The 23694-nt window shown below is 36.1% G+C and overlaps 2 protein-coding genes across 2 annotated transcripts; both read right to left on the bottom strand.

Annotated features, from left to right (window-relative positions):
• Nucleotides 1–1040: 1040 nt before the first annotated feature.
• LOC113296031 lies at nt 1041–5884 on the bottom strand. Its single transcript, XM_026544371.1, has 2 exons — nt 5668–5884; nt 1041–1315 (listed from the first exon to the last, which is right to left on the bottom strand). Exons 1-2 carry the CDS (start codon nt 5882–5884, stop codon nt 1041–1043), a joined length of 492 nt encoding a protein of 163 aa, XP_026400156.1.
• Nucleotides 5885–11720: 5836 nt separating this feature from the next.
• Nucleotides 11721–13296, bottom strand: LOC113293408. Its single transcript, XM_026542056.1, has 2 exons — nt 12959–13296; nt 11721–12710 (listed from the first exon to the last, which is right to left on the bottom strand). The coding sequence occupies exons 1-2, from the start codon at nt 13236–13238 to the stop codon at nt 11917–11919; spliced, it is 1074 nt and encodes a 357-aa protein (XP_026397841.1). The 5' UTR covers nt 13239–13296; the 3' UTR covers nt 11721–11916.
• Nucleotides 13297–23694: the final 10398 nt, after the last annotated feature.

Below are 23694 nucleotides of genomic sequence, written 5' to 3'. Positions count from 1 at the left end.
TTTTTTTTGGACTCCTAGGTTCAAATGACGATCTTGACGTTTGCATAAGTCACCATTGTTTGAAGATCTTAAGCATGGGATCGCGTCGCACTGTAATTTCACCATCAACGGTCATGAATACACTCAGGGTATTATCTAGTAGACGAGCTCTATCCAGAATGGTCAATTATGGTTCAAGATTATAGTCAGACATGTTGTCGACCGACGACTGAGAAGGTTATGAAGTACTATGACCGCCAACAAATGAAGTGCAGGAAGAATGTTGAACGCGCTTTTGGCATACTGATAAGGAAGTTCGCCATCATAGCTGAGCTGGCACACGCTTTTGATCATCAAGAAATGAACAAAATTATGCTGAATTGCATAATTCTGCATAACATGGTCATTGAGGAAACGTACCAGACGTGATCCAATCTGGACTAGTTTTTTAGATGAAGATTTGAGGCCGAGGCTTGTGGTGCAGCACGACCGTCTGACAAGAGAATATAGACTTGCCACTGACAAAATCCAAAATAAAGGACTTTATGGACAACTAAGAGAAAACCCAAATACAAACCTTTGGACTTTAAAAGGAGTAAGAAACGATGCGGGGTGGGGGTGGGTGGGGGGAATAGATGTTGTTTTTCAATTTTATGTTGTTAATTTTAGTTATATGTAATGTTGTTTGTTTTTCAATTTATTTTAATGCAGTGAGACTAAACTTAAACTTAAAGTTAAGGTATTTACATTAAAAGTAATTTTAACTAAACCATTACATTCAAATTAAACTTAACTACTAAATAAAAATTAAAATTAGCTACATCTAATAAAGGTTGTATTCATCTTCGTCTTCTTCTGAGGCATTATTTGCATTGGCATCGTTTTCCCGTTGTCATACTGGCCAGGTTGTTCAGGGACTTGTTGTTCCGCCTTATCCATTTCCTTGGTCCATAGAGCAAGTTGTCGTTCATTCGTTGTTGGATTGTTCAAGGAGAGTCGCTTGTTCATCTTAAAAGCCCTGTAGTTTTGTTCTCGCGAAAGACGACTTTTTCGAAGTTGCCTTATCGCAATGCCATGGCCCCTGTTTCTATCTTGTTTACCTTCATCACGAATTCCTTGTACTCAGAATAGTTGAACTCGTTTGAACCTCCTTCTACTGCTGCTCTTTGGGTTGCGTCTCTCGCTGCTTTTCCAGCTTTCTGACCCCCTCCTCTTCTTCTCTTGACGTTGGTATTAACATCCAGATTTGTGTTGTGTTGTTCTTGACTACTTGGAGACCCAACATATGGAGATACATTTCCTTCCAGTGAGAAACGGGCCCACCATTCTGAAAATCCTGCGAGATTGGACCATGTGGTGATCTCGCCGACACTTGATTACCTTCCAACAAGTAGGGATTAAACATGTTAAGCACCTTTAGAATTGTGAAACGAGATTCATGTTGGATACCAATTTTGTGGGATCTTTGCCACTCTTCCCGACATCTTCGCTCCATATCCGGTTCACCTTCACCACTTCGTTTGGAGCGTCATATTTTCATGGTCAAACCTACATATTCAGTAACGCCTTTTCTAATAACGTGGAAACAATGCGATAACCATTGGCATCAACTATTCATGTTACTAGTTTCTTCACAAATTTTTTGAAAAATCTTTCCATAAAAAGTATTTTTTTCTTGCTGGCAACCATTGATCTACTATAAATAATACATAATTCCTACAAATTGATTCGTCTTCATCCATCGTATACTTCACACCACGAATTCTAGTGTTTCTTCGTTGTGATTTGTTGCATTTGTTGTTGTGATTTTTGCGTTTGTTGTTGTGATCGTTGCGATTGAGATGCCATATTTGTTAGGAAAGGGACTTTTAGAGTTTTTTTTCCTGATAGGTTGAGATGATATGAGTAGTTGTGCTTGAAATGAAGGAAAAGTGAGTATTGAGATGGTATGAAATTGTGAAATTTTGAGTTAGAGATGTAGAAGGTGTGAGTTTTAAGTTTGAAATGAGTTGAATTTATAGTGAAAAGAGTAAGAGTCATTGGATGATATAATTGAGATGTAGCCGTTAGTGGTTGAAGATTACCCGCTGGCGGATTCACACAATCCGCGTAGTTTTCCTTTACCTTCCAGCGGCTTTGTCTCGTCAGCGTGGTTCTAAATTAGGCACGTGGCTAATGACGACCGACACTCAACAAACCATCAAATTTGTTGGCTTTCCATCCACTTTTCATGTTTGTTGTATCCATAATGGGAGCAAAATGAGGAATTGCCCTTAATATAAAGTTCGGGAAATAAATGTTCAACTATTTGATTTATCAGACATCTATCAAATCTCTCAAGAATAAGATTAGGAAAATGCTGCATATTAGAGCAAATAAATCTAGGATAACAAAAAAAACACGATCATGCAACGCAAAAATATTATAGAGACGAAATTTGAATTGCATCCCCAAAAAAAAGAGGAAATTGGAACGCGAGTTCCTTTACATCACCTGCATGGCCGCATTAAACGAGAAACAAACGAAAAAAGATCGCTCCTACATCTCATTTGGTTTATTGAACGTAGAAACCAAAGTCCTACTTACCCCCATAGTGTTTGACATTCCTACAATGAAACACACTACACAATAACTTGCTATTCATATTTGCTGGGAGTCTTTGACTTTTTGCTTGAAAATTTCTGCATTAGAATTTAGAATAGAATAAATCATTCTCTTCGTTTACTTGTACTAGAATATGACCCGTGCCGTAACAGTCTTGGATTGTGTTGGTGTTACTGTAAAATAGGAAGTTATTAACTCACACAAAAGGGTAATGTTCTCTTCTTTCTTCTTTTTTTCACAATAAAAATGAGGCACAATCGATCTTTCTTACATACACTTGTTTTTACTACTTTATACTGGGTTGTTAATACACTCTTCGGTGCTTGCCACTTTACTCAGCAATTTTGATGTAGAGTTCGATACCAACAAAAAACAATACAAATACTGGGCTTATATCCACCATTACACTTTATATGGCATTGTTGCTCAGAGATGATTTATATATGATCATGTTACATTAAAATAGTCCTTCAATCTGTGTCGGAAATTAAGATAGCGCATAATTAATTCACTGATTGTTGAAGCTTGAAGACGAAAATTAAAAATGCAAATCGAATCTCTAAATGGCAAATCAACAACCATAACATCGGTATGAAATTAGTTCAAAGAATATAAGCATACAAAAAATAAAATAAAATAGGTCACTAAAATCAACGAAGGGTACCAAAACTTGTAGATAGGAAGAAAAAAGAAGTCACCTTGCTTAAACATATCAACATATTACAAACCGGAGAAACACGAACACTTAAGGCTCGATTTGCCAACTTGCATTTAAATGATAGCATATTGAGATATTAATCCAAAAGAATAATACAGGTTAAAATACATTATGCTATTCTATTTTTTTCCGTATAATGACATACCTACAGATAATTTTTCGTATAATATACCACGTTTAGTGTAAATGTTGAAGCCATCTACCGTGAGCGCCAAAAAAGCACCACCATCAACGAATTTTCATTTCGACCAATTTCGTATCCCAGCAACAAAAACTACTGCATGCAACGTTAATCTGCCAATGGTTTAAAGGACCATCATCTTTTACTGAATATATCTATTAAAAATGGAGAAAAAAACATTATATATCAACGAATTGTACAGATCCACACCTTTGCCATGTGGTACAATGAGGATAGGTTTGTTCAAGGTCTTCATCAATGAAGGTATAACTGCAATGAATTACGTAAGTCTAATTATCGATAGCAATAGTCTAATTAGAATGATCATTATCGGACTGAAACCTTGAGAACGATGAGTCATTTGAGAGGATAATAACCTATATTGAAACCAAGCAATTCAACTAACGAAACGACAGATGCCTTTAAGATAACGACCCAAATGTTAATTACAAAACAACTAATAAGTGTAATTCCCAAATGTTAATTACAAAACAACTGTAAATACGTACTATATAATGCTAACAATGACCCGGAAAAGCATGTTAAAGTAAGAGACCACTGAAAAATATGAGTAACATCAGCAATGTCAGACTGTTGGCATAGCCTATAGAAAACCATTTTATATTTAATTAATTGTCTTTATCTTGCAATTATTAAACTTTGCCTCTTCGGAACCCCGTTTACGATCGATAAATGTCCTATTACATGCATGAAACAATCAAAATGAAATTCAAAATGAGCGTATTACATGTTATGTCGGCAAGGATTTTTTTAGCAAATGTTAGTGTTTTTACATCAAATGAAACAATCAAAATGAAATTCAAAATGAGCGTATTACATGTTATGTCGGCAAGGAATTTTTTAGCAAATGTTAGTGTTTTTACATCGACACACCAAAAATTATATATTAATGTCCAGATAACCTTACCATTGCATCAAAGAAGCTGGATGGAACAAATCAACACTATGCCACTTCTGCTCTCCAAGAATCACCCCAATGCACCCAGTTCCGTAATCTGATCCAGACTTTTACTTACTAAAAGACCTGCAAAAAACCATTTTCAATAATATGCTTTATGGAATAAGCCCAATGATAAAAGAAAAGGATTCTAGCTAGCAAAAAAACTGGGTGATGAAACTAAGTATATCTATATATCGCTCTCCATCTTCATATTTTTCCTTGCTAGATGTTTGAACCAAGCACCGACGAAGGGAATACAACAAAAAGACAGATTATCTTGGAACCTGTAAAAAAATATTACAGAGTGCAAACTTAACCAATGAGTCTGATAGTCGTGTACACTAACTTAACCATAGCTTAAATTCTAAGTTTTCTCAAACCAAAGAGCAATCACAATTAATTTTAAAAAATCTTATTGTGGAACCATTTCTATTGCTAGAAACATCTCCATCTATATGCCTCCAAATCAACAGGTTCGGCCACGGAGTGGATGAAAACATTAATAGCATTACTGTGTGAAAGCTGGTGTGCAAATTATGGTGGATTATTTTTCCACATAATATCATAGTTTTGCTCATTTCAATAAAGTAATAAACTTAATTGGTGTGAAAATTATAGAACAATGAGCATAATAGATCTATAATATGGACATGATAAAGCAAATGTTTAAATGGCTTCTATCAAACCAGTGAAACTTCCTAACTGGTCTATACCCCGTCAGATCTGTATAACTTTTTTTTTAATCAAGAAATACAAAATAAGATCCAATAAGGATGCACTTAAGTCAAAACTCTATATTCTACTCCCTCATGGACACAAATCCGTACAAAGATAAGCCAATTTTTGTGTACGATAAGTCAGTCATACCAAGAATCCATCACGACACCAAAAGAAATTAGGATATGATGTGTCAGATTATGTACAAATCAAAACATGTGATCTATAAGATTCAAAAACAGACTGATGATCAATAAAGCCCAAATTATAATGTACGAACCATCACACCATAGGACATGCTGATCATTCGTAAGGTAGTAGACGGCACCATAGGACAGTTTAAAGATGACAACATCAATTGATAAAATAAATTTGTCTCCCATGGCACTTCAGTAATCAAGAGAGAACAATATTGACAAATTCAAATGCCAAGTAAACAAAGTATTTTCAGTTTGATCCACATACATTTGTGTGTCACGTACTAATTTATACACATTAGATACTAACCTTGGTTGTTCACATTACATTTGCCATCTTTAGCCTTGTATGGGTCATCTTCATCGATTCCATCCTTCTTAAAAATAAACTGGAACCCATAATACATAAGACCTCCATTACATCTTTGGTTGTAAGATGTATCATAGTCCACAAAATCTTGTTTAGAGAGTGAAGTCAGATCTCTAGCAACGATGTTATTAATACCTTCTACTGTAGAAAAATTCATAATCCACATTCAACTCAACAAATCAAAAAACAATCTAAATCCCACAAACAATCAAGATTCAAATATCAAAACGTTCAAATACCAATCTAAAACACGTATCATTTTGGGATTTAGAGTAATTCCAGTTGTGGAGAACAAAATTTACAATGAGACCTACAAAAATTATAAGAAGTCAGAAAAAGAAACATAGTTTAACAAAAGAAATTGGCAACCTTCTGTGCTTCAAACTAGATTTCTCGACGATGATGGAAATACCTTCTGCAGTTCTGATCCAACCTGGTTTATGTAGTCGATAATGGGTATCTTTTATTTTGGTAACGTATGAGCAATTGATTTAATTATTCAGGTATGAATCCAGGTAATAATGATTTCTACTGTTACGGACGAACAACCGGAGCCGAATTAGCTCAATAAAATCCTAGTAATGGTAGCTTAGATTTGAGAGAAGTAACAAATGGAAATTAAAGGAGGAGAAGTTGAATCTGGTACGTTGTTGATGGCTTAGAAGAAGGGTGCATTCTGAGCCACGATTTATATCCTTCACTCTTCTAACATTTCCATAGCAATAGAATCTGTTGATCACCTAACAAAATTAATCCACAACCATCGGATTTTACAAAAATCATTTGTTTTTGTAAGATAGACTAGTATAGACCCGTGCCGTAACGTCCTGGGCTGATGATTTTTGATTTTTTTATAGATCTTTAATGTGGCCATAAGTTTTTTTCTTAAGAATTTGGCAAGCACACCTAACTGGAAATTCAACTTTCATAGCAATTAGCAAATGAATTAGGGATGAACGTGAGGGCATACATCGATTGGCGTTGGCTACATGATTGTCATTTGTATAATAACATGCCGGTATATGGTTGTTACATGGAAGCATAATTTTATATAATTTTATTATTGAAACAAATCTAGGCAAAACAAATTCGTTTCTAAATATTATATGCTGCCTACACCACGTGCAAGGTAGTTGATTCCACCACAATGCCCATCACACAAAAGCTCAAGGTGACTGATTAACTGTTTTCATGATTTCTTGAAAGCATTAATTGTGTTCATGGTTACTGAGACCACATATTATATAGAAATGTCTTGTCCGCTCCGGCACTTGCATTCAGAAAGATTAATCTTCCCCAACTATTATATGCTGAATCTTTGATTTTGTTGTATGCCTCCTCCCCTCTGTTTGGGGTAACCATAATTCCAAAGTATCGAATTGCAGTTGTCGGTGCTCTCATATGAATCGGCTTCCCACTAAGCTATGCTAATTCCCCTACGGTTGCGGAATTTTTAAAGTCTTTGAACTCTTCACACGGCCTCCTGGATAACTTTATCAATCAGATATAGTCCACAATTAGAATTCGTTCTTCTGTTGCATTTTGCAATCCACTGTAATTTACGTTATCGTAGATGTCCTTTCCAAATTTCTCCCAAAGAACTCTGGTTTAGAAGGCGAACTTTGTGCGAGTATGATACCAAAAAAGCTGCCTGGGTTGGCCCGGGGCTAATGACTTGTGAATTGTTGAAGCTTCTCTCCACTATATCCACCAGTCACCCATGTATGCATTCCTTCGCTCGCATTTCTCAAGCTTATCAATCTATTACTGTCATGGTATCATGCTGGTCTATGCTGTACTGGACATTCCATATCTATGGATAGCAAGATTTTTCTTAGAATATGCATCCAAAAATAACATGTAAAAAACAACACAAGGGAATGAAGGATATATGCCTATCACATTACTTTATTATGGAAGTTGTAGAGAAGCAAGTTGATATTTCGAAAATCTTGTAGATGTCTAACCAAAATTAGCTTAGTATTGATGCAGCTAATCAAAAGTACTACTGACGCAGTAAATAGATCAAGTGCATAAACACTAAACCATTTTAGTTGGAAGTGTAATGTTCACAAATTGTCGGGCATAGTGTTGTATATCCCAGTGTAATCCAGACTCAATGTGGATGACCTGATAACAGTTCAAGATGCTACACAAAAGAATAAAAAAGAAGCAGATTCTGGGATCCTTCTAGGTGGTAACTTCCTGTGCTGTGGTATAATCATTCCACAATGACTCTGCAAGATCATACACGATCATTATTTAGGGCATATCTCATTTAAAATTATATATCCAGAAGAAAATCGTTGTGGTTTCCCTTCACTAATTTGCAATGATGCTAACGACATCAAAAAGGGGTGTACTTAATTCACTGGCTATCCAGCGCGCATATTGCTATGTTGTTATAATATAATTTTATGACGGTCGTCATTTCAAATTCATGCTACCAGATTATTAACACTTATTTGCGATGATGCTAACGACATCAAAAAGGGGTGAACTTAATTCACTGGCTATCCAGCGCGCATATTGCTATGTTGTTATAGGAAAATATACAATTATATATAACTAATCAAATCACATCTTAACCTATTTTGTCAGTTGAATTACCCAAGCTTAACATTTGTTATCTTATGTCTAAAGATGCCATCTGAAAGAAACAATCGACGTCTTCTTAATATTTGATTGACCTAGATTCATTTGACACCTACTTTCTCGCCATCCATCCCAGAATAATTTTTGATTGGCCTAGATTCATTTGCAAATAACGTAAGTTGGATCCAAAGCTTGGAATATTTCACATTTAGGAACCGAGATTGATCAGTTGTTGGTATAAGTTAATTTCTTGAAAAATGAAACAAATTAACAGCTACAAACTTGAGGAAGTTGGGGGCTAACTTATTTGCAGAAATATCCACTCTAAATTTCGCTAGAAAATCTCCAGTGATAATCAATAGATTATTTTCCTGGAAACTACTTCCACTACTTTACAATAAGATTTTTTTTTGTTTTTGGCCATGAATGCCATTATCTCTCACTCCTGCAATAACTCAGTAAGATTGGAGCCAGAAATAAAATACACCTTCTACATATTACATACATTGAACATTACCTCTACTGCAACACTATTGCATCCTTCTCCACGTAAGGGTTATCTTCTCTATACGAAAAATCACCTCAAACACCAGTATTCAAATTGAATAAGAATAACCTCAACCTAAGCATATAAATAACTCTACCACTTCTCGTTCTGAATTTGTAACAGAAATGCAACATAACCTTAAAACTTTCCAAAAGAATATTTTGACCACGAATTTATAAAGTTATGCCATTATAAAAATCAACATTAAGTTTAAATACGGATATGGGGAATAGGGCTCTTCCGTTCAAAACTCAACTTAAAGTTTAGACCCCAATTGTAATTTCATTGAACTGTTTTGCATATATGAGTAAAGTTTTAGAGAAGCCATAATGTACCTGTACCTTCCATGTTTTTTTGTAGATCAACACAATAAAAATGGGTCAACGAACCTGGCGGAAATTGAGCATGTAACCTTCACATATGGAGTAGGGCATGTTGTATGAAATCTGCAAAACGAAACCATGGAAATTCCGAAGAATGAGGTGTATTTCAACAAAAAGAATCACAAAATTCCGTGCGCGATCGACGCAAGGAAAAACATAAAATTGTCTCACACATAATTTGTCATCAAGGTAATTACAGTAACCTCTGGTATGAAGAAACTAAAATTGTGTCATTATGAGAACGCAATACCAAGAAAGCAAGGCACATTTTGATTGAACACAAAATCAACTAAAAATCAGAATCTCTGGAGCTGTGACCACAAACTCAAATTTACTATATTAACCAAACCACACTTTTCAATCTATTAAGTAATTGGTCAATTCGAGTCTATAAACTTCTATCTCAGTACACTAACTAAAGCATATCAATTAGTTCCCAAGAAACTGCTGCAAAATCAAAGTAGACATTCTCTATTAATGTATCGAAAACCAATAAAAAAAATGGGCAGAGAAATGGCAATGACAGAAACAAAAATTATACCTTGTAATTGCTACATAGAAGCCCTAGATGCGAGTAGCACAAAACAACAACATTTAAGGCTCTGTCATCAGCAAAAACAAAGGATTTACCGGCAGTGCCATTTCTCATTCAGGAATTCTATCAAACACAATTAAGGTAAAAATTGATTTAAAAAAAAAAAATTGAAATCCCCAAATATGTCTACCAAACTCAAAAAAGAAACTTAATCACACCTTCAGAATCTTCAAGTCACACCCTTCTAATTTAGTCCCTTGAACAATGAACTTAGAAACTTAAATTAAACCAATCAAACAAAAATTGAAAAGAATTAAAGGGAAAAAAATGGGCAAAATCAAAACTAAAGTTGAAAAAAAATTAAGGAAAAAAATGGCCATTACCTGGCAGTGTTGAAAGAGAACGCCAATACTTGTTGGTGATGACCTATGTTGGTGTTTATGTAGTATAACATTTGCAACGTATGTGGAATTTTAACGGGTCTTCAATGTCGCCAATAAAATTTTTTTTGGTTGCCTTATTTAACCCAAATTCTAGAGCAGATGAAGGAGAGAATGAGAAGATATCAGGCGATAATATGGTAATGGAAGAGGAAAATTAGGGGAAGAGATCTCCAGTGATCTGTAGTGGAAGAATCTTGTTAACTTTGACAATGAATTCATGGCCAAGGTTGATAATGTGTAACGGCCATAAATATTTTTGCCGTAATTTTGGTTTGATAATGTGTAACGGAAGAAGGGTTAATAATGGCTAAACGGTTTGATAATGTGCAACGGAAGAAGAGGATAATTGAGGAATCATTCTAAACAGTTGGATGCCGGCGTAAACCATGGATTGATTTTCGGCCACGATTTGTCTTCCATCTTTGGGAGACTTTGAGAGCAAATGGTGGCCGTGGATCGCAATAAAATTTCCAACTGGAGCCATCAGAATGGACAAAAACCATTTGTTTTTGCAAGATAGATACTGTTTAAGCACAAACATTGTCACATCACATGAGTCACGGACTCACGGACCATAAATGGTTGAGCTTCTATATATTTTGAGGTTTCACTAATCCTTTGTACATGATTGTACTAGCCATGCTGCCATAGTAAGAACCCTAGTTAGTAAGTTCGCGAATGATTCGCGAATCATTCGTGAATTTTTCCGTATCACGAATTTTACCGTCTTATTCGTGTACGTTTGCAACTCCGAACCCAAGTCACGTATTATGTGGCATTCCCGAATTATTCGCGAACCGTTCACGAATTTTACGTATCCCGAATAATACGTCCGCTTAATTCGCCATAAATTCTTTAGCTTTTACTTTTCAAAGACTCCATTTTTTGGGCTTTACTGCCTCCCGAGCATACACGACCGAATATTAGACGTGTTGTGATTTTTATGAAACAAAAACGACTGAAGAGATTTGAAGGTGAAGGTGAGAGAGATCTCAAACTCACTAACCAAGCATCTAAACCACCATACGACGTCCTCTTGGATAACTAATGTTGTATATATTATTAATATCATCATATTAAGTTTATTTTTTCTTTAAATAACTCACACATATGCATAAAAATTGGTCTATGACCTTATAAATACAAATTATTTGTTATATATAGATACCGAATTTTCAGAGCCGAACTCACATTTATAAATCGAATCATACACGTACGTATGCCGTTCCGAATTACTGACGAATCACGTCCCGTTGACCGAATTTTAGACCGAATCTGAATTTTACAAAACCGTATAATACTCGTACGTTTGCCGTTCCGTACGTTTATCGAATCCCGAATTGCTAACTAGGGTAAGAACCCAAGAATAGTACTTGCTACTTACAGTAGCAAAATCAGTAGTAAATGCACTTAACTATACTCGATATTAATTGCCATCTGATAGTACAAGTTGATCACATTAATTAATCTGCATAAACCAAAAAAAAAAAAAAGAAAAAAGATGTACTAGTAGAAATTAAATAACCAAAAGTTGCTACATTATAATCCGAATCAGAGCCAGCACTAGTTAAATCCAAAAGCTCTGATTAATATCCTAATACATATCATAATCCTCTTTAACTAATTATTAATAATAATTTACGCAGCAATGGGTACTAATAATCACTCGGTTCGATATGGAGAGATCTAGCGACGGCAGACAACTCCACGTCCATTGCTCATCTTGCTGGTACAGTCCAAGGTCGAACCCAAACCTGCTAGATTCTCTGTCGCCATGATGGATGATGAAGGTGAGAAAATACAATTGTTACAATCAGCAGAAACTAGAGATGAAGTGATGTATTTAGCTTCACCACCCATGATAGGCATAGCAACACCAATCTTAACTGGACTTTGGAATTCAGATCGGTAAGTTTGTCCTAGAACACCTTCAACTCTTTCGGACAAATCGAAGAACCTAAACTGTACTTCCAAATGAGCAAAACAGTCTTCACCATAAGGAATTTGATAGTTATGGACTCTGTCATCTTGTTCGGTAATAGGAACAACGCTAGCTGAGATTTCAACAACGCCGGGTAATGTAACAGTGATGCTGTTAGTATCGGCTGTTCTTTCGACTACTAAAGGACTGTCTGGTGCAGACCAAGATGAACGGTGACCTTCGCTAATGGTGATTGGTTGGTTGTTGTATGTGAAAACAAGTTGATCGACATTGTCTTCCCAGTTTGCAACTTTCTTAGCAGCAAAAGTGAAAGAGTTGGAAGAAAATAGAAGACCCAAAGATTGAATCCATGTGTTGTCACGGCTTCGGCCTTCAGGTCTGCGACCGATGAATCTAGAGTTGATTTGGAAGTTTGAGTCTGAGACTAAAGTGAAATGTTGGTTGGCTTTTCCATGGAAGTAGAACACAACACCATCTCCTCCGACGAATCTTGGGTCTCCACAAGCTGATCCTTTTCCGCTACAGTTTGGTTTCTCCTCTGCGCACCACGGAAATAACAAACATTTAGTATCATAAAATTCGAGTGAAATTTAACAGAAAAGGTAGAGAAACTGCAATACTCTAAACTCTAGTCTTTATGTGGTTCATACGAAATGAAAAAGAAAAAAAAAATCGGCCTTAACCCTTAAGACACCATAAGACCATTGTCGTTTCTTTAAACGTCAAGTTAAAGTTTGTCAAGAAAACAACTAAAAGAAGCTAAAAGATACCAGTGAAGTTACTCACTCTTGCAGGAAGCTTCACACTTTGGAGAATTGCAATCAATGAAGCAAGATTTAGCATTAGGGTTAGCAGGTTTGAAAGAAGGGCATTCGTTTGGGCATTTAATTTGTTTGCCAGTGCATGTTTCCTTTGGAGTAGTGCAGTAGAATTCTGCTGGTGGGAACACTTTCCCTGCTACCCTAGAAGGTGGAGTATCGTAAGGGTCTGCATGGGTTTGAACCAAAAGATATGAACCAATGATGAAGAATGAGAGCATGAAAACTTGAGTGTTCATCATTTTCATGATGGGATGTATCTTACCTATAAGACTAGTCCTAGGGTGATGCTCTAACTAGCTTCTGGGGTGGTGCATATGAAAATGCATCATTCGTTTCTCTATTTATAGAACTGTAGTCTTAGCCTTAGGTTACTGTGAAGACTTTGGATCCATTACAATACAATAAATTTTAGTTTAGCTATGATTTAAGTTCACATGCTCTCATGGCCAACCTTGTCAGTTCATCTAATTATGGGTTTTGTTATGTGGTCAACTATAATTAGTGATCTAATTATTATTTTTGATCTTCTTTTAGGTTAATTGTGTGCATATACATACATTGGAAGAAGAGTGTACGTCGTCCTACTCCTTGGTAGAAGTTTCCATAATTATACGATGACTAGTTTAGTCTTCCAACACTACAAGTACAGTCACACTGCACGTGAACAGGGATTAGTTAACCAGCCCTAAAATTTAGGGCAAGTAATCAAAAATATTAAAGAGGTGAGATCTAGTTTGGCCATCGGCATTGATGAGACGAAATCAAGGAGACAAATTCCATATAGCCTCTTCACTCATGCATATTTCGCCATTTTGTTTTGTTTATCACTGAAACTACCATACCTAGTCTAGCAGTATCATTAAGTAACCGTGACGCTAAGTTTATCATACTAGTGGAAGTGGAGGGTCAATCTATAGGTACTGACGCTTGTTCAATTGTCCTAGCTTGACGCGTGGCAACACAGTCAAACCTCGTATGTTGATTACTTTGGACAGAATATATACCATTTTTGGTTTTGAGTTTCATCTTAAGCTACATGGGAATAAACCACAAACAAGTGGATAATTGTTTTTTTTTTATAGCTCGGTACACTCGTCTCTAGACTACTCCTAATTCCATTCATTTAGGAATTTACGTCGGCAGTGGGAAAGAGCATTAGAACCATCAGATCACTTGATAGTTCTCGGATAATTGGAACACTACCTCCCCCATGTGTATTCAAAAACTAGTATAAAAATCTCCGTGAAAATTGTTACATCAGTGGAAAAGTTCTATAACCATAAATTTTTCAAGGAAATGGTTTAATAAAAAAAGCTAACTTCTCTCAGGTTTGATCCAAGGTCTGAATCAGGAGTTTTGAGCACTTTTTGGGTTAAATATATAGGATTAAGCTTTAGACATGTATAAGAGGACTTATTTGCTTGTTTGTCTATGTATCTATGCTTCTTTACTAAATAATTTATTTAGTCGATGTACAACTGGAGATGTCTCGAAGTTGGGAAATAATTCAGGGGTGGCGTTGTGGAACTGGAATCAATACACGAAGGTGGGTACTGAAGTGGATCATTGACCCTAAGTCTGTGCCATGGATTCTGCTTCTTGTAGTTACTATGTCTAATTAATCAATTCCTTTTCAGATCACATATTGGAAACTACGTATATTTTACACTATTTGATTATCGAGAAACTTGAATTACTACATTGGTTACGAATAAAATAAAAAATTACTAACAATTTATTGCATAGATCTTTGGAGTATTGGTGCTGTTGATGCTCCCTAGCTAATCCTAGCTAGCTGGATCGATCCAGTGACAGAACCGTGACTCGACTCTAGGAGGGGGTTTAGAAAAGAAGAAGTTAAAAAATTATCTCATGAATTTTATTTTATTTTTTGATGGGAAGGTAAATTATATTAATCAAATAATATAGTACAACAGATTTACAAGCTCATTTTTATCAAAAACATTGATGGGAAGTTAAAAAATTACTTCATGAGTTTGGTCACAACTGACTTAAGAGAATCTCATCAAATTCCTCCAAAGAATCATCGAATGGAATGTAGTCCCAATTATCCTGAACTAGATCCTGAACTAAAGTGCTAATTATATTCACTTCCTCTAATTCATCATAAGGTTGTCTAGTAACATTAAATACATTTAGTTCAGTGGTCATATTACCAAAGGATATGTTCATAAGTCCGGTCTTACAGTTGATGACAACATTAGCTGTGACTAAAAATGGGCGACCTAAAATCACCGGTATTTGAGCACTGGGGTCCTGGACAGGTTGAGTATCTAGAACAACGAAATCCACTGGATAAATAAACGTATCAACCTCAATCAGAACATCCTCTATGACACCACGAGGGACTTTGACAGACCTATCAGCTAATTGCAATGTCATTTTAGTCGGCTGCAACTTTCCAAGACCTAGATGGGTGTATACATGGTACGGGAGTAAGTTAACACTAGCTCCTAAGTCAAGTAATGCCTTATCAACCATGTGATTACCAATCGTACAAGATATGGTGGGGCATCCAGGGTCTTTATATTTAGGGGTTGTATGGTTCAGAAGGATTGAACTTACTTGACCAGCTAAAAAGACTTTCTTATGGATATTAAGCTTATGCTTTCGTGTACAAAGATCCTTAACGAATTTGGCATACGCAGGCATTTGCCTAATTGCTTCTAGTAAAGGGATGTTAATGTTTACCTGCTTGTTAGAGCATAGCTCGGTCGACCTCGCATGCGTTGCTATATCAAGCATGTTTGTCAATGTTAGTGATCAAAACTATGAATCTTGATTTCTACTCTATTATAGCTAAGTCTCGGACTAGGATAGAAAAGTGCAGTTGAGCTCAAGGACTTCATGGTGATTCATCATACAACGACGAAGATCTACTCAAGGAACCGTGGAACTTCATAAACAAAAAGGTATGTGGAGACTTGAACTTATCTATCACTCAAAAGTCTATCTATTTTATCTCCTACTTCTTATGAGATAAAAAGTCGTATGCTATATAGACTGGATCATACACATTTGACATTTCGAGCTGAGTATTCACTACTTATGTTTTTCTCGAAATCGTGTGTTGGTAAAGCGTTTCACTTTGATCAAGTTTATCTTCACCTAGTGACGAAAGTCATGAAAAGTTTCAATTACTTTGAGAATTTCCCTGACGTGAAACGGTCTGTGAATAACGGCTATATAACATCCTCTGAGAATGTCTCAATGATTGGAATGAGAGTTTAGATTACAAAACCATGTATTCCTTAATCCAAAGTTTTCGAACTTTGTTGATTGAGAGAAACCGGAGGAATTGTCTTTGCCATGTCCGCGAACCCAGTCCGCGAAATGACGGAAGTTCTCTTACCGAGTATTTCTATTGGGATTTTCCAAAAACTCGTTTGCGTGTTTAGTCCGCGAACTGGCGGAAGTCTCTTTGCCGAGATTTTCTGCTGAGTTTGGAAAACTCTGCCGGTTTCCTTAAGTCCGCGAACTTGTTTGTGAGCTTAAGTGGTTATGATCTAAAGATGTGCTCTGAACATGAAACTTAAATTACTAAGGAATGCTTTATGCAAACCGTGGCTATAAAGTTCATGAGTCGATTCATCGAATCGAATCATCTTTGTTTCAACTGTGTCTTGTGTAGTTACATAAGATCTCATAGCAATTGAACATCTCTCTAACTAGTTCATTTGAGTCAATTGAACTAGTTATGGTGAAGAAGAACTAGGTTAATATGAAATGCTCATATGGTTAACCTTTTGGGTTACTATGTTGAACCAACATACACGTACACGTTTAGGCATGGTTTTCACAAACCCAGTAAACATCTACCCAAGTGTGTGTGACAAGCTAAGTTTCCGATCTAACGATTGAGAAATATTAGCTTGAATCTAAATCAGGTTTTCATCTAACGGTGAATATGGATTGCCTTGTAACTAAGGCAAAACCCTGATTTGAAGGCTATATAAAGGAGACATCTAGCATTGTGCAAAACTAATCCCCACACGTCTGTGTGATACTAGTGCGCTCGCTAGAGTCGATTCTCCTTTAACCTTTGGTTTTCTTCTCTAAAACCAGGTTAAAGACTTAAAGACTTCATTGGGATTGTGAAGCCAGACCAATACTACTTTTATCGTAGTTGTGTGATCTGATCTTGCATCTTCTATCGTGCGAGTACAATCTTTGATTGGCTTGGGATCGTGAGAGTTCTCTGATAGACAAGATGAAGAAGTCACAAACATCTTTGTCTCACTGTTTGTGATTCCTCGACAAACCGCTTGTCTATTCAAGAAGGATTGTTGAAAGGTGATTGATTAATCTAGGCTGTTCTTCGGGAATATAAGACCGGATTATCAATTGGTTCCTGTTCACCTTGATTTTATATCTTAAGACGGAACAAAACCTAGGGTTTTTCTGTGTGAGACAGATTTATCCTTTAATATACTTTTCTGTGTGAGACAGATTTGTTTATTATCAAGTCTGCGATTTTTGGTTGCAGCAACTCTTAGTTGTGGGTGAGATCAGCTAAGGGAATCAAGTGTGCAGTGTCCTGCTGGGATCAGAGGCGTAGGATTACAACTGTACCTTGAATTAGTGGGAGACTGATTGGGGTTCAACTATAGTCCAGTCCGAAGTTAGCTTGGAGTAGGCTAGTGTGTGTAGCGGCTTAATACCGTGTGTATTCAATTTGGACTAGGTCCCGGGGTTTTTCTGCATTTGCGGTTTCCTCGTTAACAAAATTTCTGGTGTCTGTGTTATTTCACTTTCCGTATTATATTGTTTATCTTTATAATTGAAATGATACAGGTTGTGCGTTAAAGGTTAATCGATTGGAGATCCGACCTTGTGGTTGTCGATTTCATTGATTAACACCTGGACATTGGTCTTTGGTACCGTCCAAGTTATTCCTTGTATTTGATAAAGACTCGCTATTGTTTTTAGCTTGAGTAAAAATCAAATCAAGAGAGAGATATTAACTCCTTGAGATACTTTTATCTAGATTGAGTCTGACTGTCTAGTTGATTCTCTAGCAAAGTATTTCGAAGTTAGTCCATACAGATTGCTAAGCGAAATATTGGGTGGTGTTGTTAGACCCCCGCTTTTTCAATTGGTATCAGAGCAGGCAAACACGTTAAAGACCTTATAAGTCTGTGTTTGTAGCGATCTGATTATGGACGAGTCTATCTCTAATAACGTACCAGTTCAGAAATTACCAGACGATTCTAAAAGCTTGGATTCAACTGAGAGAACTGTCTGATGTAGTACATCTTTCTCTGTATCAATAATGATTGTTGATACCTTTCTTCTGTATCAACTGTAACAGTTGACCTCATGATTTTGGATCAACTATGACTGTTGATGCATTACATCAGTTTAAGTTAGTTTGCTTCGCAAGTATTTCCTTTTCTAGTTTTCGTCAAACTCTTTCCTTTAATCAGTTCATGTAAGTCTATATAAAGACTGGAACTCTTGTTTACAAGACACATCTTATTATCAATATTATTATCAAGTTTGTTTATCAATCTTTTGTCTTAGAATCTTGATCCTAGAATCAGTTTTCTATTAAGTTTCTGACGAAACTTAAACCTATCCCTGTTACCCCTGTTCTGTACTATACTAGTTGGTATCAGATACAAAGTTTTTAGATTTTTATCTAGAAACAGATCCTTTCCATAGCTTCCGCAACAACTCAAAACCCTTAATTTTCACCCACCTACCTTTCGTTACAATGGGAGACAAGTTAACACCAACTGAAATCGATGCCATTGTCATAGCACTTGAAACCAAGATCAGCGCAGCACTTGAAACCAAGCTCAGCGCAGCACTTGAAACCAAGCTCGGCAACAAAATTGAAACGTCTTTTAGTTCCTTAGAAACCAAGTTTGCTACCAAGCTTGATTCAACTACAAATTCTCTAAAATCTGCACTTGCTATGCATGGAGATTGTTTAGACAAATTATGGAAACATGTTGGTTTTGGTGACTTGGTGATGCCTAAATTAATCGATGATACAGAAGGGGACCAAAGCTCTGGCGAAAAAGAAGAAGATGAAACCAAAAAAGATAAACCTTCTTTTACTCAGAATGATAATATTCCTGAGAATATTTACCATACCCTTTACCACAAGGAACCCTTGGAAGGTTATGTTAACAAAAAAAAAGATTACCATACCCCTCAACTATGATGAAGATGACAAAGCTGAAGAACTCAAAGAGCAACAATGGGTTAATGAAAAACGATTAAAATCTGGTATGAATCCTTATGGAACTTTACCAGAATATAAGTTGAAGGCTGATATACCTAGTTTTCATGGTGGTTTACATATTGAAGACTTGCTGGATTGGTTTTATGAAGTCGATTCCTTTTTCACTTTCATGGAAGTTCCTGAATCTTCTCAAGTTAAACTGGTAGCTTATAAATTAAAAGGTGGAGCTGCAGCTTGGTGGGAAAAACTCGGTGAAGATCGACGCAATGCTCATAAACCTCCTATACGTACATGGCAAAGAATGAGACAATTATTAAGAGATAAATTATTACCTATAGATTATATGCAACAACTTTTTATTAAGCTTCAGAACTGTCGACAAGGGGCAAGATTAGTTGAAGAATACGTTGCTGAGTTCTATGCTTTAGTTGCTCGTAACCAATTGAATGAAACTGAAGAGCAATTAGTTGCACGTTTTATAGCTGGTTTGAATAATTTAATTCAACAGGGACTGACGCAGTCCGTGTTTAGAATGGTTGAATCCATCCAACAAGCTATTAGAGTTGAAAGGCGTGTACTCAGTACCTCTAGACAAGCAACTCCAAGTCAAGCTCGTTATCAACACTTTTCTAAAACTGCCAGACCATATAATTATTCTTATGGTTACCAAGCTGAAAAGGGATCAACAGTCGTCGTTGATCCATCCTCACATGGATCAACTGTCTTTGTTGATCCACATGACAGAAGTGCAAACCAACCATATCAGCGACAACAACTACTTCTGTTCCTTCAGAACCTGCTCCTACAATGCATATCTCATCTGCTAAGCCACCTCAGCCTCCTCCACAACGAAATTTTGTTCGCAATACTAAAGGTACTTAGTTTCAACAAGATTTTCCACCATTATCTAAACCCTCTAACCCTTATTCAAAATTTCGAGGAGATAAATGTAACAAGTGCAACCAAACTGGCCATACTTCTAGTGATTGTCGCAAATTCCATGCTTACATTAATGAAACTTCAGACGAAGCACAAGAAGAAGAAGCATTAGGAGATGATAAATTATTTTATCTTCAAGAACATGAGACTTATGATGCAGATTTCCTTGGGATGATTCGACCAGTTTTAATCACTGAACCATGTCCTACTCAGAGACATAATATTTTCAGATCTCATTGTTTCATTGAAGAAAAGCTTTGCACTATGATCATTGACAGTGGAAGTACAGAAAACTATGTTTCTGCAAAGTTAGTTGAGAAACTTGGTTTACCTGTTACTCTTCATCCAAAACCGTATTCAGTTGGATGGATAAACAACTCTTCCACTCAGCAAATTAATCATCAATGTTTGGTGAAGTTTTCTTTCCCTGGGTATTCAGATTATGTTTTGTGTGATGTTATTAACATGACTGCAACAAGTTTATTATTGGGAAGACCATGGCAGTATGATATTCGTGTTGTTCATAACTGTTATGAGAATACTTATACCTTTGTTCATGAAGGGTTTACTAAAGTTCTATGGCCTTTACAATCTTCTAATTCAGTCAAGGAACCATCAGATAAGAAGACAAATGCACTAGTTGCTACCATTGTTCATTCTTTACAACCAAATCATTCTTTGAGTTCTCATGAAGCTGATAAACCAATGGTGGAAATTCCAGACAAGGTACAACCTTTATTATCTTCTTTCAATGACTTATTTCCTACTGAATTACCCAATGTTTTGCCTCCATTAAGAGATCTACAACATCAGATAGACTTTATACCTGGAACTTCTATTCCTAATCAACCTCATTATAGGTTAAGTCCTAAAGAAAATGAGATTTTACAAGGTCAAGTTGATGATTTGTTACAAAAAGGTTTGGTAAGACTTAGAAAAAGTCCTTGTGCTAGTCCAGCCTTTTTAGTAGACAAAAAGGATGGTGGACATCGTATGTGTATAGACTGTAGAGCATTAAACAGAGTTACTATACCATATAGGTTTCCCATACCAAGAATTGATGACATGATAGATATGCTTTCGGGTGCTAAAGTGTTTACAAATCTTGATTTACGTAGTGGGTATCATCAAATACGTATTCGAGAAGGTGATGAATGGAAAACAGCTTTCAAAACAAAAGAAGGTTTATATGAGTGGTTAGTCATGCCTTTTGGATTATCTAATGCTCCTAGTACTTTTATGCGCCTCATGAATCAAGTTGTGCAACCTTTTCTTGGAAAGTTTGTCATTGTATATTTTGATGACATACTGATTTTTAACAACAATGAAGAAGAGCATATTTCACATTTATCTCAAGTCTTTCAGGCACTGCAGGACAATGTTTTGTATGTGAATCTAAAGAAGTGCACTTTATTTACAAACAAAGTCACTTTCTTGGGATATGTTGTGTCGGATACTGGTATTACTGTGGATGATTCTAAAGTTAAGGCAATTGTGGATTGGCCTACTCCAACATATATTCGTGAAGTAAGAAGTTTTCATGGGTTAGCTTCTTTCTATAGAAGATTTGTGAGAAACTTTACTACCGTTGCAACTGGTTTGACATATTGTTTGAAGTGTGATAATTTTGAGTGGACCGAAGAAGCAGATAAGAGCTTTAATATTCTTAAGGAAAAATTGTGCAGTGCACCTGTTCTTGACATGCCAAATTTTGATAAACCTTTTGAGATTCATTGTGATGCTTCTGTTGTTGGCATTGGTGTTGTGTTATCTCAGGAAGGACATCCAGTTGCATACTATAGTGAAAAGAATTCAGATACAAGGAAGAAGTGGTCTACTTATGAGTTGGAATTAATTGCTCTTGTTCAAGCTCTTAAGAATTGACATCCTTATCTTATTCACAGTGAATTTGTTGTCAATACTGATAATCAAGCTCTCAAGTTTTTGAAAACTTCAGCAAAGGTCAATAGGATGCATGATAGATGGTTATCTACTATTAACCAATATACTTTTTCCATTAAACATCAAAGTGGGAAACTTAATCAAGTTGCTGATGCTTTGAGTAGGAGAGCTCATCTTCTGGTTACTCTTAAACATGAGAGTTTAGCCTTTGATTTCTTAAAGCATTTATATAGTGAAGACAAAGAATTTAAGCAACTTTGGGACAAGTGTGGTTCTTCAACAGGAAGTGTTGATGATTTTCTCATTCAAGAAGGGTTTCTCTTTAAAGGATATCGTTTATGTATTCCACAATGTTCCCTACGTCTTCATCTCATCCAATAATTACATGGCAGTGGCCTTGGTGGACATTTTGGACGTGATAAAACAAAAGCTTTGGTTGAAGAACGTTATTTTTGGCCTTCTATTAAAAGAGATGTTCAAAAGTACGTACAAAAATGCATGGTTTTTCAACAGTCTAAAGGTAATATTCAAAACACTGGCTTGTATACTCCTCTACCAATTCCTGAAGGTCCTTGGGTGGATATTAGCATGAATTTCGTGCTTGGTTTACCACGTACTGTGAGGGGGAATGATTCTATTATGGTAGTTGTTGATCGTTACTCAAAGATGGCTCACTTCATAGCATGCAAGAAAACAACTGATGCATCCAATGTTGCTTATTTATTTTTCAAAGAAGTAGTACGTTTGCATGAAATTCCCAAAACAATTACTTCTGATCGAGACACTAAATTTTTGAGCTACTTTTGGAAGTCTTTATGGATGCGTTTGGGTACTAAACTTCAATTTAGTACAACTGCTCACCCTCAAACAGATGGACAAACTGAAATGGTCAATTGATCTTTAGGAAATCTGATTAGAGCCAAGGTTATTGGAGGAAAAGAGAAGCAATGGGATAATCTCCTTTCACATATGGAATTTGCTTATAACACTTCAGTTAATCGATCTACAGGTAAGACACCTTTTCAGATTGTTTATTCTAAGGTTCCTAATCATATTTTAGATTTGGTGGTACTTCCCAAGCTGCGTAAATCAAATGCTAAGGCAGATAACTTTGTTGAGAAAGCTTCACTCATACATCAAGAGGTACAGTCAAAGCTTGCAGATTCTAACAACAAGTACAAGGACGATGCCAATCAGCATAGAAGACTTAAACTTTTGGTGAAGGAGAATTGGTTATGATTCATCTCAGAAAAGAAAGATTTCCTACTGGTACTTATAACAAGACCAAGATGAAGAAATATGGATCATTCAAGATTTTGAAGAAAATCAGTGACAATGCTTATGTTATTGATCTTCCATCGACTTGGAACATCTCTAATATCTTCAATGTGCAAGAAATATTCAAATTCCATGGAGAGAATGAAGTTCTTTCTAATACTTTAACTCGAGGGCGAGTTTCTTTCAAGAAGGGGGGACTGATGTAGTACATCTTTCTCTATATCAACAATGATTATTGATCCCTTTCTTCTGTATCAACTGTAACAGTTGACCTCATGCTTTTGGATCAACTATGACTGTTGATCCATTACGTCAGTTTAAGTTAGTTTGCTTCACAATTATTTCCTTTTCTAGTTTTCGTCAAACTC

This window comes from Papaver somniferum, chromosome 7 (assembly GCF_003573695.1).
Source record: "Papaver somniferum cultivar HN1 chromosome 7, ASM357369v1, whole genome shotgun sequence".
In the NCBI taxonomy this organism is placed as follows: domain Eukaryota; kingdom Viridiplantae; phylum Streptophyta; class Magnoliopsida; order Ranunculales; family Papaveraceae; genus Papaver; species Papaver somniferum.
This window is presented reverse-complemented; position numbering and strand designations above follow the sequence as displayed.